The sequence below is a fragment of the Monodon monoceros genome, unplaced genomic scaffold, assembly GCF_005190385.1.
Source record: "Monodon monoceros isolate NGI ecotype Baffin Bay Population unplaced genomic scaffold, NGI_Narwhal_1 Super_Scaffold_12, whole genome shotgun sequence".
Classification (NCBI taxonomy): Eukaryota; Metazoa; Chordata; class Mammalia; order Artiodactyla; family Monodontidae; genus Monodon; species Monodon monoceros.
In genome coordinates this window covers 26363823-26388732 of record NW_021703768.1, presented here as the reverse complement: position 1 = coordinate 26388732, position 24910 = coordinate 26363823, and the positions used below count along the sequence as shown (strand labels likewise).

The 24910-nt window shown below is 39.6% G+C and overlaps 1 protein-coding gene and 1 non-coding gene across 8 annotated transcripts in view; one reads left to right on the top strand and one right to left on the bottom strand.

Annotated features, from left to right (window-relative positions):
• Positions 1-24143, top strand: part of DROSHA (drosha ribonuclease III) — a 126547-nt gene extending 102404 nt beyond the window's left edge. For 4 of the 7 annotated variants that reach the window (XM_029216655.1, XM_029216651.1, XM_029216654.1 and 1 more), the window contains 6 exons: positions 15390-15531; positions 17056-17138; positions 17230-17333; positions 19529-19621; positions 20446-20492; positions 23635-23896. In XM_029216655.1, the coding sequence (XP_029072488.1) occupies positions 15390-15531; positions 17056-17138; positions 17230-17333; positions 19529-19621; positions 20446-20492; positions 23635-23765 (600 nt within the window). In that variant the 3' untranslated portion in view covers positions 23766-23896. Of the gene's footprint in view, positions 1-15389; positions 15532-15899; positions 17139-17229; positions 17334-19528; positions 19622-20445; positions 20493-23634 lie in introns of those variants that run through there. The other 3 variants (XM_029216656.1, XM_029216657.1, XM_029216658.1) reach the window with 3 other exon arrangements.
• Positions 13681-13752, bottom strand: TRNAE-UUC. Its single transcript has one exon. It is a non-coding gene; the product is annotated as a tRNA-Glu (tRNA).
• Positions 24144-24910: the final 767 nt, after the last annotated feature.

Here is a 24910-nt window from a genome sequence, read left to right as displayed (position 1 = left end):
CTGTAGGCAGACTTTTAAATGGACTTCTTCAATCCCGTTTCTTTTCTGAGCTCCAGTGCCAGCTGCCTTCTCATCATCTCCACATGTTGAAGACTGAACTTGAAGTCTTCTCCCACCTGGGTCCTCTACCAATATTCCTTGAGTAATTGAATGGCAACATCACCCATCCAATGTTGCAAGTCAGAAACCTAGTAGTCATCTTTGATTCCTCCCTCTGCTTCCCTTCCCTATATTCTAGTCCATTCGCAAGTTTTGACAGTATTACTGCTGGAAAGTGTTATGTCTTCATCACCCAGATCCTCTCTACCGACGTCTGTCACCTGGACCACTGCAGTAGTTTCTGCATAGCTGTCACAGTGTTACAGGAATATGATTGACAGAGAGACTTGGTTAGAAGAGGTGGCATTTACTAAATTGCAAAGGATAGGAAGCTTAAGGTTGTGCTTATACAAAGCAGCAGGCAATGCAGCAGGCTCAGATTTCCCATGAGATGTGTGTTACTATTGGAAAAGCTGATCTTTGCCATTCTTGTGGGCATTTTTGTACTCTCCAATGGGGGACATTGTCTCAGGTTTCAGGCCTGTTGGACAGCGTTACGGCTTCCTGCACCAGCCTTCCTGAATCAGCTCTTGCTCCCATGCAGGCCAGGATGGTCTTCTGCCTTCTGCGGAAGTCTTCTTACCTTCTGCGGCCAGTGGAGTCTTCACCACACATATTTTGTGACCACACTAGCCATTCATCGTCAGTCCACTTCGGTTGTTCCTCTTCACCTCCCCAACCTTCTCAGACCTCTTCTCTTTTCTGTTGACTTCCTCTCCATGAGTCTGAATACATCTGTACGTTACTTTCTATTTTATGTCTTACTTGCCCCTAACTCCATACTCAAATATCTCCATATTTAGAGATATACTTGGATATCTAGATATACTGGATCTCTGGTTGGATTTCTATCGGGCACCTCAAACCTAACATGGCCGAAACAAAACTGATTTTTACCCCCAAACCTTGGTGTTCTCCATATCAGTAAGGATTGTTCTGTTCTTAGCTCAGGCTAAAAACCTTGGAGTTATCCTTAACTCTTCTCTTTCTCTCATCCTACACCTCCTAGCCATTAGCATAGCCTGTTGATTTTACCTTAAAAGTTCGTCCCAAACATAACTACTTTTCACCAGCTCCACTGTTATCACCCTGGTCTGGACCACAGTTATCTTTACCTTAAATTACAGCCATAGCCTCCCAACTGGTCTATCCCTCCCCACCCTTCAGCCTATGTTCAGCACATCATCTAGAGGGACTGTTTTTAAAGAGAAGTCGGATTACAACTTCCTATGTGCAAAACGTAAAGATTTCTCATCTCAAGGGTAAAAGACAATGTCGTTACCTACAAGACCCTGTATGACCTGCTTTCCTGCTGCCGTCTTAGACTTTTTCTCCTAGACACTTCACGTTAGCCTCTGTGAGATTCCTGCAGGACACTAAGCAAGCCTTTGCCTCAGGGCCTTTTACATGCTTACGGCCAAATCCCACACCTGTGTTCAGATGTCATCACCAGTGAGGCTTTCTTTAATTCACTCTGCTTGATAGTAAGCTTTTTTCCTCATCCCCAGCTCCCCTCCCCCAGTCTGGAAGCTGACCTCCATTTTCTCCTTCCTTTTTCTACTTAGCACATACTATTCTCTCATCAGAGTGTAAACTTTGTCTATCTTCTTCACTCCTGATTCCCTGGGTCCTTGGACAGTCCTGGCATATCAGTGCTCAGCAAATATGCTGAGTGAATAATCATCATATTCCAGTCTAATGCTCTTCATTTTTTCTTTGGAGAGTGAAATGAACAAGCCTGCCCACCTGCCCGGCCTTGTGTCACATATTTGTCTTATCACTCTGCACCTCTTACCTGGCCTGCTTTGTGTTCCTCCAAGCTCTCTCCTGCCATTGGGTTTGTACATGTTCTACCTGGAGACCATTCTGCTTCCTGCCCTTACTCTCAGCTGCCTGGTATCTCCTACTCTGCATTAGATGTCAGCTCCCGCATGACTGCTGCCTGCAAGGGCAACTTTCCAGTCACATTTCTGTGTCCTTTTCCTTCCTGGCACTTATTTGAGTTTCCCTGTCCCACTAGCCTGGAAGTTCTGTGAGAGCATGTGTTTATCACTGTATGTGCAGCAGTGCCTGGTATATGTAGGCTCTCAATACAGATTTGATAAGTAGAAGAATGAGAGTTTTGTGGGCAGCTAAGTCATATAGAGAGGGAAGTGGAAGTGGCATTGGAAGGAAACAACATGTTTTTTTTAATGTGTAAGGAAAGAAGCTGAAAACTATTTATGAATATCTAAGGATTAAAAGTAATTTAAAATTTGCAGAGGATTACTTACTGCAGTTGCATTTGGCTGGGTAGAAGGCAGGGAGAGGATGGCTAATTATTCATTATTGTGATTAAAGAACACACAACTACGGCGAGGCATTAGTTGGCTCAGAGCTGTTCCCTTGCACACTCGCTTCATAGAGAAGAAGGACGGTTGAGCGAATGAAATCGTGGTTTACAAGTTTTGAATGCTGATGGAGGAAATCCGTAGTGTTCTATAAGTTGGGTGTTCAAGAAGGCCTGTTTGGGAATGAATGTCAGGCTTATATAATTGTGCTAGCATGATGGAGTTTGAATTGGGATGTATAGGGAAGAGGTTCTATTTCATAGACTGAAGTTTTGGTTTTTGAGGGTAGAACCTACTCAGTAGAGTCAGGGTAAATAGGAGAGTGTCTCAAAGAGCATTTATTTAGACAAGAATGCCTCTTTTATCACACTTTCAACTTTTAACATTTGCATCTTTTCCACCTCTATTTCATTCTTTTCTCTTAGCCTTTCCTATAAGTTTCCGAGCTAAAGATAGTTGTCAGTCCCATGCCTACAATGTGCAAGGCACTGTGCCTAGTGGAGGCGTCCACCAGCAAGATGAACTTGCAGAAATTTTTGTTTGTAGAGGAATGATGTGGGGTAATGAGAAAGCAAAGATTACAGATAAAATTTGAGAACCAGTGATCTAATCCTTCCCTGCTGCCTTCAGACAGCACTAAGCATAAATCAAACAAGCTATCTAACAGATCTCTTTGAGAGGGTAGATTCCACAGCCTCCTGTTTGAGAATTTCTCCATCACTGTCATAATTTGGCTGTTTGTATCTGACCTGCACTCCAGCAGGTAGCATCTGCCTCTCTACAATTTCTATACATGTTTTGCTTTCAATAGAATTGGATCTTATCTCTGCAACTGTGAACCCCGGAAATAGTTTATGTGAGACACAAATATTGGATTTAGGGAGAATATGGTTATTTGACTATGTTTAGATGTAATTTTTCAGCAGAATTTCTAAGCCCAACAAAATATGGTCCTTTAATTCTTTCACTCAGTGAATATTATTCACTGAATATTATGTTCCTGCTATGCCCCATGTACCATTATATGGGAAATCGGGAATACTATTATTTTACATTTAGTTTACAATTAGCAGTTTGATTACCACTTAAAGTTAACTGCTTTTGGATGGACAAGAAATCCCTCTTGAATTAATATTAAAATCTTAAGAACATATGAGCATTTACCAGAAATAAACTAGTTCTTTAGTTATCACGGGAAATGGAGGCCATCTGGCTACCACTGTTGGTATGAGAGACCTGTGTGGCACATCACTGTCATTTTTAATAATATGTTCTACTTTCACCCCATGCTCTTGTAGTAAAGTCCTCAAAATAATAAATCAGAGTCTACTGTTTTACACTAGATGGCCCTCTTTGGTAGCTCACGTCCCACAGCTGTGGTTTTCTCTTTAAAATCAAGAGTGAATAGAAGTTTAAGGAAGAGTGCCAATGTGTTTCTTTGCTTATTTTAAACCAATAAACCTTTTTCTTATTAAAATTTAAGTTTACACTAATTAGGAAAGACTGCTATGTTGAGATAATAGAAAACATACTGGATTCTCGAAATCGCACTTGGCAATTTGTGATATTTTTGTCGGTCCGTGCCATTGCTTCAGGAACTCAGCAGTCTTTTTCTCAGCTTCACGGAGAGCCCTAGCTACAGCTTTCCTCACTTTTTCTGCTAATTTCAAGTTAAATTTTATCTTTTTTGCGGGGTGTTAAAAAAAGTTGTTAAGGACAGGTTAGCACTTAGTAAAATGGAGAGCTTTGAAGACTATTAGTGGACAGGTATCCAGAATATTTTCATTGAAGACAAATCCAGAGGAATTCCTAGAACCTTCTATAACCGTTTTCCTATAACCGAAGAACAAGCATATCTTATAATGATGATGTCAGTAATAACAGAGGCTAACGTCTCTATGTGTTTATTATGTGCCAGTCATTGTACTTAGATTGTATACTCATTCACTTTAATTCTCATTACATCCCTGTGAAGTAGGTACTACTTCCTCCATGTAATGGATGTGGAAACTGAGCCTCAGAGAGATTTAGTAACTTATACAGGGTCACCTAGCCAGGAAGTGGTAGAGCCGTAGTTTGAACCCAGGCAGCTTGGCGCCAAATCTTCTGCTTTTTACCAGTACATCTAACTCAAGGCACTGTTTGCAAAACAGTCTAATAATCATCTCATGCTCAGTTGGGTGCTTAATGTTCATTTTCAAGGTTTCTACTAAGAAAAGTTTCTTCTTTGTAAAATAGTAATTTATAGCATCGACATCTGCAGGCTTTCCAACCTCATGTCTTACCCCATTCAAATCCATCCACCAAAATGATCTTTCTATAATCAGAAAGTTACCTTGCCACTGCTCCCATTTGACACCTTTTGGGACTCCTCTTCCTTATAGGAAAGTACAGACTTCTTTTATATCACCTGCAAGACTCTCTCTGCCCAGAGGCTGGGCAGCCTCACCTGTATCAGCTCTTCCCCACCAGGCTCAGATTTCTCCTCCAGTTCCACCCAGGAATCACCTCACTGTGTCACGGCCCCTTGCCTTTTTTTTTTTTTTTTTTTTTTTGGCTACATTGGGTCTTCGTTGCTGCGCACGGGCTTTCTCTAGTTGTGGCGAGTGGGGGCTACTCTTCCTTGTGGTGCACCATCTTCTCACCTCAGTGGCCTCTCTTGTTGCGGAGCATGGACTCTAGGTGGGTGGGCTTCAGTAGTTGTGGCACGTGGGCCCAGTAGTTGTAGGCTCCAGAGCGCAGGCTCAGTACTTGTGGTGCGCGGGCTCAGTTGCTCCGGGGCATGTGGCATCCTGCTGGACCAGGACTCGAACCCATGTCGCTTGCATTGGCAGGTGGATTCTTAACCACTGCACCACCAGAGAAGTCCTGACCCCTTGCTTTAATAGAGCTGTTTCATCATCCTGGAAAACCCCTTCCTACTGTCTTAGTCTATTCAGGCTGCTATAGCAAAATAGCACAAACAGGATGGCTTATGAACAGCAGAAATTTATTGCTCACAGTTCTGGAGATGGAGAGTCTGAGATCAGAGTGCCAGCATGGTCAGCTGAGGGCTCTCTTCTGGCTCGCAGACTTCTCATTGTACCTTCACAGGGTGGAAGGGGCAAGAGATCAGTATGAGGCTTCTTTTTTTTTAGCATTTAATAAATTTACTTATTTAATAAAGTTCCTCTTTCTCATGATAGCTTCTGATTTAGTTGTTTATTTTAACATCTTTATTGGAGCATGATTGCTTTACAATGGTGTGTTAGTTTCTGCTGTATAATAAAGTGAATAAAATATACATATACATATATCCCCATATCTCTTCCCTCTAGCATCTCCCTCCCACCCTCCCTATCCCACCCCTCTAGGTTGTCACAAAGCACCAAGCTGATCTCCCTGTGCCTTGCGGCTGCTTCCCACTAGCTATCTATTTTACGTTTGGTAGTGTATATATGTCCATGCCACTCTCTCACATTGTCCCAGCTTACCCTTCCCCGTCCCCATGTCCTCAAGTCCATTCTCTACATCTGCGTCTTTACTCCTGTCCAGCCCCCAGGTTCTTCAGAACCTTTTCTTTTTAGATTCCATATATATGTGTTAGCATACGGTATTTGTTTTTCTTTCTGACTTACTTCACTCTGTATGACAGTCTCTAGGTCCATCCACCTCACTGCAAATAACTCAATTTCGTTTCTTTTTATGGCTGAGTAATATTCCATTGTATATATGTGCCACATCTTCTTTATCCATTCATTTGTCTGTGGACACTTAGGTTGCTTCCATGTCCTAGCTATTGTAAATAGTGCTGCAGTGAACATTGTGGTACATGACTCTTTTTGAATTATGGTTTTCTCAGGGTATATGCCCAGTACTGGGATTGCTGGGTCATATGATAGTTCTATTTTTAGTTTTTTAAGGAACCTCCATACTGTTCTCCATAGTGGCTGTATCAATTTACATTCCCACCAACAGTGCAGGAGGGTTCCCTTTTCTCCACACCCTCTCCAGCATTTATTGTTTGTATATTTTTTGCTGATGGCCATTCTGACTGGTGTGAGGTGATATCTCATTGTAGTTTTGATTTGCATTTCTCTAATGATTAGTGCTGTTGAGCATCTTTTCATGTGTTCATTGGCAATCTGTATATCATCTTTGGTGAGATGTCTGTTTAGCTCTTCTGCCCAATTTTGGATTGGTTGTTTGTTTTTTTTGATACTGAGCTGCATGAGCTGCTTGTAAATTTTGGAGATTAATCCTTTGTTAATTGCTTCATTTGCAAATATTTTCTCCCATTCTGAGGGTTGTCTTTTCGTCTTGTTTATGTTTTCCTTGGCTGTGCAAAAGCTTTTAAGTTTCATTAGGTCCCAGTTGTTTATTTTTGTTTTTACTTCCATTTTTCTAGGAGATGGGCCAAAAAGGATCTTGCTGTGATTTATGTCATAGAGTGTTCTGCCTATGTTTCCCTCTAAGAGTTTTTTAATATCTGGCCTTACATTTAGATCTTTCATCCAGTTTGAGTTTATTTTGTGTATGGTGTTAGGGAGTGTTCTAATTTCATTCTCTTAACATGTAGCTGTCCAGTTTTCCCAGCACCACTTATTGAAGAGGCTGTCTTTTCTCCATTGTATATGCTTGCCTCCTTTATCAAAGATAAGGTGACCATCTGTGCGTGGGTTTATCTCTGGGCTTTCTATCCTGTTCCATTGATCTGTATTTCTGTTTTTGAGCCAGTACCGTACTATCTTGATTCCTGTAGCTTTGTAATATAGTCTGAAGTCAGGGAGCCTGATTTCTCCAACTCCATTTTTCTTTCTCAAGATTGCTTAGGCTATTCGGGGTCTTTTGTGTTTCCATACAAATTGTGAAATTTTTTGTTCTAGTTCTGTGAAAAATGCTATTGGTAGTTTGATAGGGATTGCACTGAATCTGTAGATTGCTTTGGGCCGTATAGTCATTTTCACAGTGTTGATTCTTCCAATCCAAGAACATAGTATATCTCTCCATCTGTTCTTAACATCTTTAATTTCTTTCATCATTGTCTTATAGTTTTCTGCATACAGGTCTTTTGTCTCCTTAGGTAGGTTTATTCCTAGGTATTTTATTCTTTTTGTTGTAGTGGTAAATGGGAGTGTTTCCTTAATTTCTCTTTCAGACTTTTCATCATTAGTGTATAGGAATGCAAGAGATTTCTGTGCATTAATTTTGTATCCTGCTACTTTACCAAATTCATTGATTAGCTCTAGTAGTTTTCTGGTAGCATCTTTTGGATTCTCTAAGTATAGTATCATGTCATCTTCAAACAGTGACAGTTTTACTTCTTCTTTTCTGAATTGGAGTCTTTTTTTTCTTTTTCTTCTCTCATTGCTGTGGCTAAAACTTTCAAAACTGTTGAATAATAGTGGTGAGAATGGACAACCTTGTCTTGTTCCTTATCTTAGAGGAAATGGTTTCAGTTTTCCACCATTGAGAATGATGTTGGCTGTGGGTTTGTCATATACGGCCTTTATTATGTTGAGGTAAGTTCCCTCTATGCCTACTTTCTGGAGGTTTTTATCATAAATGGGTGTTGAATTTTGTCGAAAGTTTTTTCTGCATCTATTGAGATGATCATATGGTTTTTATCCTTCAGTTTGTTAATATGGTGTATCACGTTGATTGATTTGCGTATGTTGAAGAATCCTTGCATTCCTGGGATAAACCCCACTTAATCATGGTGCATGATCCCTTACCGTGCTGTTGGATTCTGTTTGCTAGTATTTTGTTGATGATTTTTGCATCCGTGTTCATCAGTGATATTGGCCTGTAGTTTTCTTTCTTTGTGACATCTTTGTCTGGTTTTGTTATCAGGGTGATGGTGGCCTCATAGAATGAGTTTGGGAGTGTTCCTCCCTCTGCTGTATTTTGGAAGAGTTTGAGAAGGATAGGTGTTAGTTCTTCTCTAAATATTTGATAGAATTTGCCTGTGAAGCCATCTGGTCCTGGACTTTTGTTTGTTGGAAGATTTTTAATCACAGTTTCAATTTCAGTGCTTGTGATTGGTCTGTTTATAATTTCTATTTCTTCCTGGTTCAGTCTCGGGAGGTTGTGCTTTTCTAAGAATTTGACCATTTTATTGGCAGAGAGTTGCTTGTAGTAATCTCTCATGATCCTTTGTATTTCTGCAGTGTCAGTTGTTACTTCTCCTTTTCCATTTCTAATTCTATTGATTTCAGTCTTTTCGCTTTTTTTCTTGATGATTCTGGCTAATGGTTTATCAATTTAGTTTATCTTCTCAAAGAACCAGCTTTTAGTTTTATTGATCTTTGCTTTTGTTTCCTTCATTTCTTCTTCATTTATTTCTGATCTGACCTTTGTCATTTCTTTCCTTCCACTAACATTGGGTTTTTTTTGTTCTTTCTCTGCTTGCTCTAGGTGTAAGGTTAGGTTGTTTATTTGAGATGTTTCTTGTTTCTTGAGGTAGGATTGTATTGCTATAAACCTCCCTCTTAGAACTGCTCTTGCTACATCCCATAGGTTTTGGGTTGTCGTGTTTTCGTTGTCATTTGTTTCTAGGTATTTTTTGATTTCCTCTTTGATTTCTTCAGTTATCTCTTGGTTATTTAGTAGTGTATTGTTTAGCCTCCATGTGCTTGTATTTTTTACAGATTTTTCCCTGTAATTGATATCTAGTCTCATAGTGTTGTGGTCGGAAAAGATACTTGATATGATTTCAATTTTTTTAGATTTACCAAGGCTTGATTTGTGACCCAAGATATGATCTATCCTGGAGGATGTTAACACCATGAGCACTTGAGAAGAAAGTGTATTCTGTTGTTTTTGGATGGAATGTCCTATAAATATCAATTAAGTCCGTCTTGTTTAATGTATCATTTAAAACTTGTGTTTCCTTATTTTTTTTTCATTTTGGATGATCTGTCCATTGGTGAAAGTGGGTTGTTAAAGTCCCCTACTATGAATGTGTTACGGTCGATTTCCCCTTTTATGGCTGTTAGTATTTGCCTTCTGTATTGAGGTGCTCCTATGTTGGGTGCATAAATATTTACAATTGTTATATCTTCTTGGATCGATCCCTTGATCATTATGTAGTGTCCTTCTTTGGCTTTTGTAATAGTCTTTATTTTAAAGTTTATTTTGTGTGATATGAGAATTGCTACTCCAGCTTTCTTTTGATTTCCATTTGCATGGAATATCTTTTTCCATCCCCTCACTTTCAGTCTGTATGTGTCCCTAGGTCTGAAGTGGGTCTCTTGTAGACAGCATATATACGGGTCTTGTTTTTGTATCCATTCAGCCAGTCTGTGTCTTTTGGTTGGAGCATTTAATCCATTTACATTTAAGGTAGTTATTGATATGTATGTTCCTATTACCATTTTCTTAATTGTTTTAGGTTTGTTATTGTAGGTCCTTTCCTCCTCTTATGTTTCCTGCATAGAGAAGTTCCTTTAGCATTTGTTGTAAAGCTGGTTTGGTGGTGCTGAATTCTCTTAGCTTTTGCTTGTTTGTAAAGGTTTTAATTTCTCAGTCGAATCTGAAAGAGGTCCTTGCTGGGTAGAGTAATCTTGGTTGTAGGTTCTTCTCTTTCATGACTTTAAATATGTCCTGCCACTCCCTCTGGCTTGCAGAGTTTCTGCTGAAAGATAGCTGTTAACCTTATGGGGATTCCCTAGTTTGTCATTTGTTGCTTTTCCCTTGCTGCTCTTAATATTTTTTTCTTTGTATTTAATTTTTGATAGTTTGATTAATATGTGCCTTGTCATGTTCCTCCTTGGATTCATCCTGTATGGGACTCTTTGTGTTTCCTGGACTTGATTATTTCCTTTCCCATATTAAGGAAGTTTTCAACTGTAGTCTCTTCAAATATTTTCTCAGTCCCTTTTTTTTTCTCTTCTTCTTCTGGGACCCCTGTAATTCAAATGTTGGTGCGTTTAATGTCCCAGATGTTTCTGAGACTGTCCTCAATTCTTTTCATTCTTTTTTTTTTTTCTGCTCTGCGGTAGTTATTTCCACTCTTTTATCTTCCACATCACTTATCCATTCTTCTGCCTCAGTTATTCTGCTATTTATTCCTTCTAGAGAATTTTTAATTTCATTTATTTTGTTGTTCATCATCGTTTGCTCTTAGTTCTTCTAGGTCCTTGTTAAATGTTTCTTGTATTTTCTCCATTCTATTTCCAAGATTTTGGATCATCTTTATATCATTACTCTGAATTCTTTTTCAGGTCACCTGCCTATTCCTCTTCAATCGTTTGGTCTAGTGGGTTTATGCCTTGCTCCTTCATCTACTGTGTGTTTTTCTGTCTTCTCATTTTGCTTAACTTACCGTGTTTGGGGTCTCCTTTTCACAGGCTGCAGGTTCATAGTTCCTGTTGTTTTTGGTGTCTGCCCCCAGTGGGTAAGGTTGGTTCGGTGGGTTGTGTAGGCTTCCTGGTGACAGGGACTGGTTCCTGTGTTCTGGTGGATGAGCCTGGATCTTGTCTTTCTGGTGGGCAGGACCATGTCCGGTGGTATGTTTTGGGATATCTGTGAACTTATTATGATTTTAGGCAGCCTCTCTGCTAATGAGTGTGGTTGTGTTCCTGTCTTGCTAGTTGTCTGGCATAAGGTGTCCAGCACTGTAGCTTGCTGGTTGTTGAATGGAGCTGGGTCTTAGAGTTGAGATGGAAATCTCTGGGAGAGCTTTCGCTGTTTTATATTATGTGGGGCCCAGGGGTCTCTTGTGTACCAGTGTCCTGAGCTCGACTCTCCCACCTCAGAGGCTCAGGCCTGACACCCAGTTGAAGCACCAACACCCTGTCAGCCACTCGGCTCAGAAGAAAAGGGAGAAAGGTAAAGGAAGAAAGAAAGAAAGAATAAATAAATAAATAAATAAAATAAAGTTACTAAAAAAAAATTATTAAAAATAAAAAAGTGAAAAATTAATTTTAAAAAGAAAGGAAGAAGAGAGCAAGCAAACCAAAAAACACATCCACCATTGATAACAAGCACTAAAAACTATACTAAAAAACAAAGAAACAAAAAAAGCCAAAAATGGTCAGAGAGAACCCTAGGACAAATAGTAAAAGCAAAGCTATACAGACAAAATCACACAAAGAAGCATACACCTACACAGTCACAGAAAGAGGAAAAGGAAAAAATATATATATATTAAAAAAAAAAAAAAGGAAGAAAGCAACCCAATCAATAAACAAATCTACCAATGATAATAAGCTCTAAATACTAAACTAAAATAAACATGAAACCAGAAACCAATTAGATGCGGAAAGCCAACCCCAAGCCTACAGTTGCTCCCAAAGTCCACCGCCTCAATTTTGGGAGGATTCGTTGTCTATTCATGTATTCCACAGATGCTGGTACATCAAGTTGATTGTGGAGATTTAATCCCCTGCTCCTGAGGCTGCAGGGAGAGATTTCCCTTTCTCTTCTTTGTTTGCACAGCTCCTGGGGTTCAGCTTTGGATTTGGCCCCGCCTCTGCATGTAGGTCTCCTGAGGTCATCTGTTCTTCGCTCAGACAGGATGGGGTTAAAGGAGCTGCTGATTCGGGGGCTCTGGCTCACTCAGGCTGGGGGGAGGGAGGGGTACGGAGTGCGGGGCGGGCCTGCGGCGGCAGAGGCAGGTGTGACGTTGCACCAGCCTGAGGCGCGCCGTGTGTTCTCCCGGGGAAGTTGTCCCTGGATCCCGGGAACCTGGCAGTGGTGGGCTGCACAGGCTCTCAGGAGGGGAGGTGTGGAGAGTGACCTGTGCTTGCAGACAGGCTTCTTGGTGGCTGCAGCAGCAGCCTTAGTGTTTCCTGCTTGTCTCTGGTGTCTGTGCTGATAGGGGCCTCTTTTATAAGGGCACTGCTCCCATTCATGAGGGCTCCACTCTCATGACCTAATCACCTTCCAGGGGCCCCCACCTCCTAATGCCATCACCTTTAGGGGTTAGGATTTCAACATATGAATTTTGCAGTGACACAAACACTCAGACCATATCACCCATTCTTCTCCCACTGGCAGATTCATTATTTTCAGTTCTGACTCTACATTCATCAGAATCCACCTACATAAAATTTTTAAAAACGTACTTTCCAGAAATTCTAATCTCTTGGTCCTTGGAAGAGGCCTGAGTACCAGTATGACAGAACTAACTAATGATTCTGTTATAACAGCCAGCTAGGTCAACAAGCCTCTGAAATGTTTTTACTCAGGGGTCAGGTCCTCCAGGAGGCCTTTTTGAAAAGCTGGGTTGGAGAAGAGTACCTGCGTGTGCTGTGGCCTCTGCTGTCACTGCAGCTGTCACAGTGCATTGCATTGGCCACTTTGTGTATGGCTTCCTTCAGAGATTAGCGGCTCTCGGAGGGCAGCCACGGGATGTTGATCAGCTCAGTATCTTCAGCCAGCAGCCCAGGGTCTGGTATAGCATTAGCCTCCACAGCTGTTGCACTGAACTGCCATAACTTTAGGTGGTTTTTTGCCGTGTGATCCCCTCTTGATCTCACTCGTTGGCAAACAGCATGATTTATTCTGAAACAGGGTTCAGCAAAGGCCAAGGATGGAGGTTGTCATTTAAAGAACTGCCATTCAGACTTTGTTGTTTAAGAGCAAGGTCTTACCTCTTTTCAACTCATCTTCTAAATTTAAACTGACTCTAAAAATATGGATGATTTATATCTTCCTTCTCCCCCACAGCCTTTTGGTTCAGGCTCCAAGTTTTGGCAAGAAGTGAAAGATCTCACTTTCTGCTGGCCACCCTGCTGGTGCTTTAAGACCCATCGGGGCATATCTTAAATAAAATTGGTAGTGTTTCTGTTTACATCCTCACTGCTTTCCTCCTTCCCTGTCAGACAGCATTACTGCTCAGCACCGAATGAGGAGCCCTGAGGCTGGAAGGCGGCAGCTGGGGCCCAATAACCAGTGACGTATTTTGGTTTGTGTGAGCTCATATGTACATCAGCCATGCCATGATTCTAAGGCATGAAATCTCCTTACATGCAGCCCAAGTTAGAGTTTTCTCCTCTCACCAAAAGCATATACTGAGAGAGAAGCTAGTTCACGCAGCATAGCCATATTCTCAAAATAGCCCTTCTGTTCCCCCATGGCCTGTACTTTGTGAACCTCCCCCTCCCCCATTATAAATCCAGACTGAAAAAGATGTCTCCCTTCCAGCTTCCAGCTCAGTTATTCTGTAATTACAAGATATTAGACTGGTGGGCTCCCTAATGGTTGCGTTTTTGTTTTGTTTTGTTTTGTTATTTTTGGCTGCACCGCATGGCTTGCAGCATCTTAGTTCCCCGACCAGGGATTGAACCTGGGCCACAGCTGTGAAAGCGCTGAGTCTTAACCACTGGACCACCAGGGAATTCCCTGGTTGTGTCTTCTTTTTAACGTTATATGCTAGGCCTTTTTAATTGTGAGCTTCTCTGTGGATATTAATTTTAATGAAAACACTGTATTGAAGAAAAGATTGAGTTTAGGGGGCAATCGGAGGAGGAAAGGAGCAGAGACAAGCAAAGAATAACAGTCTAACTCAACAGCAAGCATGGCATGTGGAGATCAAGTTGTATTTCTGCTTCATGAATCATTGTCAGACAAATTAAGAACATATTGTTTCTTATTTATCTATTGTCAAGGATGCAGTCTCAGGCATTGAGGATAAATCTTGATTTTCATAAGCTCAGTTGACACTGTGGAGCCACAGAGCATAAAACTTGCATCTAATAAACAAAGTTCGATGTGGAACGGCAGGGGATATAATACCAGCATAACTTGCAGTTGCTTCCTGTTCCTTGGCCCTGGTGTCAGGGTTATTCCTTAGCAGGAAGGAATTGTACTAGACCAAGAGTTTGTTTTATCTGTTGTAAGAAAAAGTTCTAGTTTTAGGTACTTTATTCCCCCGAATCTTAGAGATTGGGGATAATTACTTTCAGCTTTTGTTTGGTGAGTTCTCATCTTTGTATCTACCCACTTTCTCCAGCCTCCCTCCCCACCTTCCTTTAGTGAGTGATCAGTGACTGTTAAATTCCTAAGCCATGCTTGTTTTATGGGCACGTCTACAATAGACTGGTTGTACAATTTTCATGCACTGTTTAATGTTACTACTTGGATGGTCCTTTTAGAGGACTGCTAGCTGACTGAAATTCCTAGTAGAAATTTTTGTTTGGAATTCCTGAAGTTGAAATACGGAAATTATATTTTAATTTGATTAAAAATAAAGGGTCTCAGCTTGAAAAGCTGTGAGTCAGGATATATAGTATATATAATCTTTATATATATATATACATATAAATCTGATATATATATATACAATATAAATCTTTAAAGAATGAAAGTAAAATGTAAATAAATAATTTCAGTGTTTTAAATAATACTAAAGCGTCACTTCCCCAAATCCTATGATATCAAAATTAACATCAGTGCCATAAAATGTGAAGCTTATTTTTGACTTTTTAAAAAATGCTCCTTTAAAACTAACGTACAGTGACAGAAAGTAGGTCAAGCTTGCCTGGTGATAGATGGATTGGATTGATTGATCGCCAAGGGGCCAGGGAACTTGTTTGGGGTAACAGAAATGTAGAAGCTTGTCAAAACTCATTTAACTATACTTAAAATGGGTGCATTTTATTGTATGCAAATTATACTTCAATAAGTTGATTTTTTTAAAGTTTTAATGCTCCTTGGTTTAGTAACATTAAACTTAATGGAATCTTTGACCTTTAGTATAGTATAGCATCTCCCCCAACACTGCTCACTGCTACTAAACAACTAAATGAACTATTTAAATGTCAGTTAGGTAAAATCCAAGAGCAGAGTAAGTTATTAAGGAGAAACTAGAAGCATGTGGAATTTGTCACTGTTGCCTGGGGGTGGTGGTTGAGAACTTAAGCCATTGCTTGCCTAGGTGTCCCTGTGGTCTAGGCTGGGTGGGCCCAACACAGGAGCAAGAGAGAGACCAAAAGTGAAATGGTTTCTAAATGTACCTCAATTCCTTTTGGCCAGCTGTTGCGAAGCTCTTTGGTGAATAACAGAACTCAAGCCAAGGTAGCAGAGGAATTGGGCATGCAGGAATATGCCATCACCAACGACAAGACCAAGAGGCCTGTGGCCCTTAGGACCAAGACCTTGGCCGACCTTTTGGAATGTGAGTCCTAGGGAATAAAGCTTTTCTCTTAACCTGCAGATTCAAGTTTAAATCAATGGACCAAATTTATGGTGCTTCTCATTATTATTATGTTCTGATTAAAGAAACCTCTTCTCTATTTTAATTTTTATTTATGCTTCTCTCCAAAGCTTGTTTGAAGGAGAATAATTTGGAATTAAGACTTGTGAATAATGAGCAGTGGAGGCTAACACAACATTGTAAAGCAGCCATACTCCAATAAAAATTAAAAAAAAAAGACTTGTGGATAATGAATTTATGTTCAGTCTGTGTTCACTAATGCTCCCCCCTCCCCACCCTACGCCCCTCCATCCTAATGCTCAGCCATCACATCTCTTTGTGTGAAACAGTAACAGAATGTGAAGATTGGAAATAGTGAATCATAGCTGTTTTTGCCACCCAGCAGCCTTTAGATAGAGGCCTAGAAGAAAGAAGGTAATTTATTCCCTAAATACTAAAACAATTATCTATTGTTGTGAATGAACTCAAAGCTCTATGGACAATGTTGTCATCTTTTGCAGTTATCAGACCATCTGATATGGTCTCGTAGCATTATAAGTAATCCTATTATAGCTAACTAAAGGATTATACACACAATTTTATTGTTTCTGATATTACTGTAAAATAAGTGGGCCATTCACTGGGCCTTGGAACCTTTTTTTTTTTCTAATGTTTTGGTATTTTTGGCAATTGGAATTATATACAGATATTAAAATCTACCATGCAAGATCAGCTGATTTACAAAGTGCAAAGGCAATCTGACTAAGGAGCTTAAAAGAACTTATTTTTCAATTAAAGAAAAGTAACTTAAGATTAGAATTAGAAAAAAAGTAAGTTGAGTGATCATCAGTCTCACTGGCTTTTTTTAGCTCAACAAAAGCTATTTTTATTCCTCCTTTTAAAAACTCGCCGTTTGTTTGTGTGGTGAAGGTACCTTTTAATGAAGCTGTCTTTGGGGTCACCATTTTTTAATGCAAATTTGGTTATATTGTTTTATTGTCATTAAGCGCAGTATTAATTTTTTCTCTGTTTCGGCAGATTGAATCTATAAATTGTCCCATATCTGTTGATGAAAGGTAACACAAATGGGTGATCTCCTCAAGATCGGTGTTAAGAATAGCAGGCCCCAAGGATGTGCTCATTCTGGCATCACATCTGATCTTCAAGTTTTATTTTGATTTATTTGATGTTAACATGGTTGTGTTCCCAGGTGTCATTCTTTCCCTGCTATACAGCAGCACTTTGTGTATCGTTTTAACTAATTATTCATTTATCCCTTAGTCAAACGTAATTTGGTCTTTGTGGTTTTGCATCTTAATTACACATCTCTATTGCTGCTTTTAATATTAGTGATAAAGAGTAGTTCTTGTTTGAAGAAAGATGAAACGGTAATGCTAAAAAATAAAGAGGGCTTGGAAGTTAACGTTTCTTAAAAGTCTAGGACTCGTACTCTTTCTAGTAAATGGCAATGCATTGTGGCTTATTTTTACGTATTCTCTTTTTCAGCATTTATCGCAGCTCTGTACATTGATAAGGATTTGGAATATGTTCATACTTTCATGAATGTTTGTTTCTTTCCACGATTAAAAGTAAGCTCCTGTAAAATTTAAATTGGTCGTATGGTCTATGCTTGGTGATTCTAGAACCCTTTACTAAATACTTTTTGGGGACTTGTTGCAGGAGTTCATTTTGAATCAGGATTGGAATGACCCCAAATCCCAGCTTCAGCAGTGTTGCTTGACACTTAGGACAGAAGGAAAAGAGCCAGACATTCCTCTGTACAAGTGAGTACCTGCTGCCCACAGGCTGTTGGATCCGGGAAGCTTAGAGTAATGCTCCATGTGCCTGGAGGAAAAACTAATCACTGTGGGGTAATGGCCACATGAGTCCTGCATGGAGACGTCTTGACTCTGGGCCCAATGCTCAAACTCTTTGGGCCTCTCAGTCTTTGAGCTCTAAGTAAGTGGGTCACATTCGATTATCTGTGCTTTCTCCCATCTCTAAAATGCTTTGGGAACTGCTCCCTGGGAGAAAGACATGCTCAGATAATTTTTCTGATCAAGATCAGAAAAATTTAGGTTAAATTGTTGTATGTACATTCTTATAGTTGTCTTCTTATTTCTTATAACCCCTGCTGCCTACACATCTAGATTAGATGGTGTGTGCTTGTTTGTTTGTAACAGTACTTGTGTGTCTCTCTCCACTCTCTTTGAAGCCCTGCTGGCCTCTGTCCCGATTGCCTGATAGGCAGTCACTGTAAAAAGCAGGGCAGTTTTTCACCGCTGCTGTATTATTCAAATATTTGGAACTTTTCTTTTCAGAATGTGTACTAAAAGCTGCCGTGTACATTTGAATATCTTTAGTGACACATCTTTATCCTTTGAGTAGTAGCCAAAAGTCATTCAAAGGAAACGCAGGTCACTAAACACGTAACACCAGTTTTGATGAAAACAGGAGGTTTGACTCTGAAGTAGAGTAATTATCATGAGACACTCAGAAGGTGGTTTCAGAGGGTGGTTTCAAAGAGGAATTATAAAAGGGAGGGATTATCAAAATAGGTGGGTTGCCTCCCAAGGTATGGTCTGGATATGTATTTTTAAGGATGTTTAAGTATCTAGTTTTTAGGACTGGGCTACCCCCGTCTCTGTACACACATGGGTGCAAGTACACACATTTGTGTGAGTGTTTCATATGGAATAAAAGCCCCTTCCTGCGGACTTTCTCAGACTTCACAGTACTCAAGGGAAAACACCAGAGTGGCAGCCGGGAATTTAAATCCTTTTTTATGTTTTTATTTAATAGTCACAACACGTTATAGGCTTTTTCACTAAAAGAAAAACTGAGGCCAAGAGAAGGTTGAGTCACCCCACAGCAGGCTGCTATAAATTGTCCCAAGAAGCTGTCACTGCTAAACAGTGATTCCTTTACTTATTGGGAAAAAAACCAAATGTTTAGAAATAGCACTTTAACACGTGTCTAATAAGCATAATGAACATCCAAACTGTATGACATGAAAGGCTCAAAGTATTTCCTCATCAAAGTGATAATTAAAGTTCAATAAATAAAATGAGGATGATAAACTTCTCATAGCGCCAGCATGATTACTATAATAAGCACTACCTTTAAGAAGCCTTCCGTGTACTTTCATCCTAGTGAGTATATACACACAAAGGAAATGACTGCTCCCTTCTCATATATCCCCCAAATGAAAGTACGCGATGAGCTTGTTCTTTTTTATCAAGATGATGGGGTTGTTTTACATAGTTTTTTCAAGATTACTGTGTTCATTCCATTATCTTTGTTGGCTGTGTTTAATTTCCCTTTTCCATGAAGTTATCAGTTTTACCACATTTGAAATCTGCACCTTGTCATTAAAATCCAGAGTGCCTGGAGTTTTGTTTTTCGGCAATTGTGTTGTGTACTCCACATCATAGCATACCTTTGAAATGATCTCTGATGTTTCAGAAATTAAATATATTTTCTGATCTTTTAGATAAGATACCAGACATTAGAAAGAATCCGTAAAGGGTGTGAAGCCATTCAGCTCTGGTTTGAGGTGTATTACCCCAATATTTATGATTTTTTGCTGTGATTAGCACTGATAAACAATGAACAGACTGAAATGGCTAACTTTTCACTGACAAAAGTTTGTTAATTTTATGATACTAGGAATAACACTTTGAAATTGTTAAAAAATATTTTACCCTTCGTTGTTCGCCTTCAGATACTGTTTATAATGCTTTGGGAAAAATACGTGTATATAAAAATCCACTGTAGAATTTTTTAAATTTCCTACTTCAAAGCTCTCTATATTTTATTTGTCACGTTAGCAAATCAAAACCGTACTCCTTTAATTTTCCTGTTAATTTTACCTTCCTCTCTCTAAGCAATAAGTCACATGGTTTTTCTTGGAGTTATATATTAGCAATAACAATTAAGTAACACTTTATGTAATTAATGTTTTTCCTTTTCCTTCCAGGACTCTGCAGACAGTGGGGCCATCCCATGCTAGGACCTATACTGTGGCTGTCTACTTCAAGGGAGAAAGAATCGGCTGTGGGAAAGGCCCAAGGTATGAGAAGAAGATACTTTAAATTTCTTCACATGAACATCCTGTGTGTCTGGCAGGTGCCTGCTTGGTATTTCCAAGCTCTGCAGCCTGTCTTTTTAAACTCAGAGTATAGAGTATTCGAGGGTAATAGTGAAGTGAATCCCAAGGCTTAATGTCCCCACCAAGCTCAGCCCCAAACTTGAGAATCGGCCTTGAGCAGTGGGAATGCCATTGCCTAAAGGGCTTTGGCTACCTTGAGGAAAGAACATTACCTGGTGCACAGGTAAGGTCTGTCCAGTTTAAGTTACCCAACACTGCTGCAAGCATTTCATAGAACATGTCATGCATGACACAGGCATTAGACACTTGATCTCTTATTACTACTCACTTGAGCTTTGTAGAAAATGCTCACATCTTCAGGTAAAAAGAATTTCGTATGTTATCACCTTTCTTTGAACCTTCCAATTTATATCTTAAACTGAGAAATGATTTGAAGTCTGTCTACACGTGTATTTTTTTACTCTTTGCCTCTTAAACTTTACACTGAAGATGTTCAAATTTAAGTAAGAAATACTTCAGACCTAATATAGATGGAAGGCATTTTATTGCAGTGTTAAAGGTGTGGAATGAATAACTTAACAGGCTTTGTGCAAATAAATGACATTTCTGCATGCCCTTGTGTGTATTCCTATCTGTGCAATTCAGTATGTGACAGTAGAAGTAATCAGATAAAATTTTATGAACCAAACATGAAAGAAAATCAGCCTGAATAATTTGGAGCCATGCTTTGTGTTTTTGAAAAAAAAAAATCTTAAAATGTACCTTGTCTTTATTTTATTTAATAGTATTCAGCAAGCAGAAATGGGAGCAGCAATGGATGCACTTGAAAAATGTAAGCCTATCTCTTTTTCTGTAATTATATGTTCGTAATGTAATGAGTATTTTATGGAAAGAAAATGGGGAAGTAGAAAAATGGTAAGTACTGATAAAATGTGATCTTTTCTTCATAATTATTCTCCAGACAGAGTGTAGTAGAATGTAAGATATGTATAAAATGGGCTTATAATTTAAAAAAAAAAGTATTCCCAAATGCTTTTTGATTTTCATTTTCCTGTTTTGTATAGAGTCCCACTCTCAGCACAGGTAACCCATGTGAGTGACTTAGTATATTTCATTCTACATATTTCTCTATACTTCTAAAATCTTAAACCTGTGATGGTTTTTTTCTTTTTAGTTTTTAGCCATTGTTTTATTAAGACAGGATATTTACGTACTTCTCTGCATCTTTCTTTTCTTGCTAAATAATACATCACGGGCAGCCCTGCAGGTCGTAGTGGCTCCAATTCATTCTTTCTTAAGGGCTGCATAATATTTCATGCCGTATTTTATTCAGCTTTTAAAATTTTTGGTGGACACTGTTTCTGTCTTTTTATCATTGTTGATAATAAAAGTCGCTGTATTGCTGCTTTTAGTTCTAAGGGTTGGATTCCCAAGAGTGGGATGGCTGGGTTGAAGAAACTTCAATTATATAATTGACCCTATAGGGAACTACAGAGTCTTTTGTAAATTGAAGGCTTAAGTGCAAGGAAGTTTTCTTCTGAGGTATATCGTGCCGCTCAGCAGAACCTGTGGGTAAAACCTGACAGTGCAGTTCCCTCATGCTTCAAACGCCAGCTCAGTGTGGGCGAGAGCAAAGTGCGGGAAGCTAAAGGTAAAGAGGCCCCGGATGCTCAGCCTGGGAGAGATTCCAGGAAAGGCAGGAGGGCCAGGAGCCAAGTGGTAATTGGCGGATGATAGCTTGTGGGGGGGGGCAGGGGGAGGAGTCCTGGGGGCAGAAGCTGGTGTTACCAGGGTCCCATGTCCATGGAATCTTCACTGAGAGTTTTGCTGACTCTGTTGTGGAGCTTTTTTATATGTGTATAATCACATATTGAACTAAAAATGAGACTCTATTTTCCAGCTGCAGGGTTGTTAGAGATGATCTTTTGAGTTTTTGGTTTGTTTGCTTTCAACCATAAAACATACTGGAGAGATGGCTGATTCTGAGACTGGCCTCCACATGCATACTGGTGGAAGGGAATTGTTTAAACTGCTGGAAAACAGTTTGGCTGTCTGTATCAGGTCCTTAAAGAGGTTCATACCCTTTGATCTAGAGATTTCATTTCTAGGAGTCAAACCTAAGAAAATAATTGGAGCTATGAGCTAAAGTTCACCTACCACGATAAATGTGACAGCTTGGTTTGTAATAGCCAAAAAATCAACCAGTCAAACTGCATGTTTGAAGGTAGGGAAATGTTTAAATAAATTATCCCAGAGATTGACAAACATTTTCTATAAAGGACCAGATAGTAAGTACTCTGTCACAATTATGCACCTCTGCCACTGTAGCCCGTAGGCTCGGGTAGTATGCAGATGGCTGGTGTCTGTGTTCCAATAAAATCTTATTTACCAAAACAGGTAGAGGGCTGTATTTGGCCTGTGGGCAGTAGTTTACCAACCCAAGTGTACCCATCAAAACGTGCCTATAACTATACTCTGTCAATGTAAGGATGGCTGGGGGAATGATTTTAAGTGTTCATGTGTCTGTGTAATATATGTGCACATTTACATTGCATGTGTGTGTGGAGTATAACTTTACTTCATAGGAAAAGGGCTTATTATAAGGATATATTCTAAAAGCTTATCTATGGCTAGATCTGAGTGGTGGAATTAAGTACTCTTAATACTTGAAACCTGTGTTTTATACAGTACATAAGGAATCAAATTAATATCGTTTAGAGAATAGGATTTTATTGCTGTTTTATTTCTAAAATATGCCATTATGGCTCCTCTTTTGTTTAAAGTCAATCACTGACTCTTAGGTCTTAGGTGATTCACCACCTGCCTTTCAGATCCTTTTCCTACCACCCTCCCTGTCCCTCCTCCCACCTGGGGTGAAAAATGGGACACTGTGCTGAAAGGAAGGGGGGTTAGGAATATACTATATATTTATGTCCACGTTTATTGTGCTTCAACCTCAACAAAATCAAACTTTCCCCCAAACATGCCATGCTGATTCTTCCTATTTTCAAATATGAAGTAGTACCTCTTGTGTTTAACAGACCCGTACCAGGTTAGGGAGAATGGTGTCCTTCTCCTCTGTTACCAGATAACTTGTGTTGCTCTCTTTCATGCATGCATCCCTTTGTGATATTTGTTGCTGAGGTGTGTAAGTGTTGACTAAGTGTGTAAAATGACTTTTTCTTGTTCCATATTTGATTTCTCACTCCATTGCTACACTCATTATATACCACAAATAACAAATGAGTTGTAAAATGTTTACATCTTATTCAAGATTTCCAGTGTGTCAACACTCTTGAGCGGGGTCAAATATCAAACTAAATGTAGGTTAAACTGTGCTATTGAGTGACATGTGTCCTTTCACCAAATGAAAGTGCTCTACTTGAGTTGCTGTTGCCCATATAGCTTTTAGCTTCTCATGATAAACTTCACAAGTTGAATTATCAGAAATAATGACTTAGGATGTGGCCTCCTTTTGTCCATCTGATCTTTTTACTCTTTTCAGAAACTTTAATTGTTGGTAAATAATGGTGTGATAATATCGTTATTTGTTTGAAGTTTTTGGTTTAAGCTTTGTAAAAACATACAACTCCCTTTTGCTATAGCCTTTAATCTCTCCCTGAAAATCACTTGTTGCTAGGAGAACTGTGTTAAAACACCTTAGCTGGAAACATTCTGAAGCCACATGTCTATGTTTTAACATGCCTGTGTATTTCGGTGCCTTTTATGCTCGAGTTCACATCAGATACTGAAATCCAGAATCGACTGCTGATCCAGACTTCCACTGTGTTCCCGAATGATAAAAGAATAAGAGAAGAAAGCAAGCAATTTTTTTTTCTCTTGCCTTACAAAATACAACTATATAGATTTCCTATGAATACATGTTCGCTCGTATGTGTGTATGTTTAGTTTGCATCATTCTGTGCACTGGTGGCTCTCCTTTATTAAGTGTAAAATATATCTCCTCGTGTCAGATAACTTTCCCCAGATGGCCCATCAGAAGCGGTTCATTGAACGGAAATACAGACAAGAGTTAAAAGAAATGAGGTGGGAAAGAGAGCATCAAGAGAAAGAGCCAGATGAGACTGAAGACATAAAGAAATAAAGGAGAGCACGAAAGTGGTGGTGTATTTACTTGCTTAATAACTGTGACTGTTGCCGGTTGAGACCTAGCCTAGTTCTCCTGGAGACAGTTATGAATAAAGTGTGCCCACTGAAATAAAACACAGTCAAATCACTCTTGTTGTTTTACTGATCTCATATTCAGTTTTTAGCTGGAGAGTCTCTATTGCAACGTATTTGATTTCTCTCCTATTGAATGGAAAACTTCACTTGGGTAAATGTGCGTATTCCCTATGATTTTGCTCTTTAAGTAGTAAAATTTGAAACGTATATTCTATGTGGAATAGATCCTGATTTTTCTATCTTTCTGAGATTGTGACTCCAGACTTTTAGCTGAGAGGCAAAAAATTCACTTTACCAGATTTTTGGGCTGTGCTCTGTAAACATCAGTACTGTTTGAAATCTCTGGATTATTCACTCGATCTTTCAGCTTTCATCTGGGTGTTTGTCATGGCCTCAGCTGCAGACATTGTGCTTACCGTCGCTAACTGGTGAATCCTGTGTAGAAGGTATCTCTGTAACACTTAACTGGCTAATGGTGGGGTGTGGTGGGGGAAGACTGACACTTGAGTCGCACGTATTCCTTGAGTCACTAGAATAGGGGAGAAATGGTGATTCCAAGCCAGAGGACGCTTTAAGCCAGGTGCTGTTACCCTGGGGTCAGTGGACCCTTTAGAAGTTTATAAACAGACTTCAGGAAAGTCTCAGAATATCTTGCAATTGTACTGGATTTGGGGAGGTGGCGGGGAGCAGGGAGAGGGGGGCTCATAGCTTCCATCAGCTCACAGTGGTCCCGGTAATAAAGGGCTAACATTGCATTAAAAGACGTAACATCTTTTTAATGTTGTTTTAAACTGAACCTCACTGGTTTATTATTAATAAAGACAGAACTTCTTTTTTAAAACAAATGTGTTTTTATTCATTACTTTAACAGCTATCGAGTGAGTGCCCACTATGCGTCAGGCATTGTTCTAGCCTCTGAGGCTATAGCAGTGAACACAATAAAATTCCCTGCCCTTGGGGGAGCTCGTGTGGTAGTGAAGGAATACACACGATGACAGGACATAAGACAGAGGTCACAGGGTGATGTAGATGATGGCCAAAGTAAAGTAGGAGCTGAGATGGGTG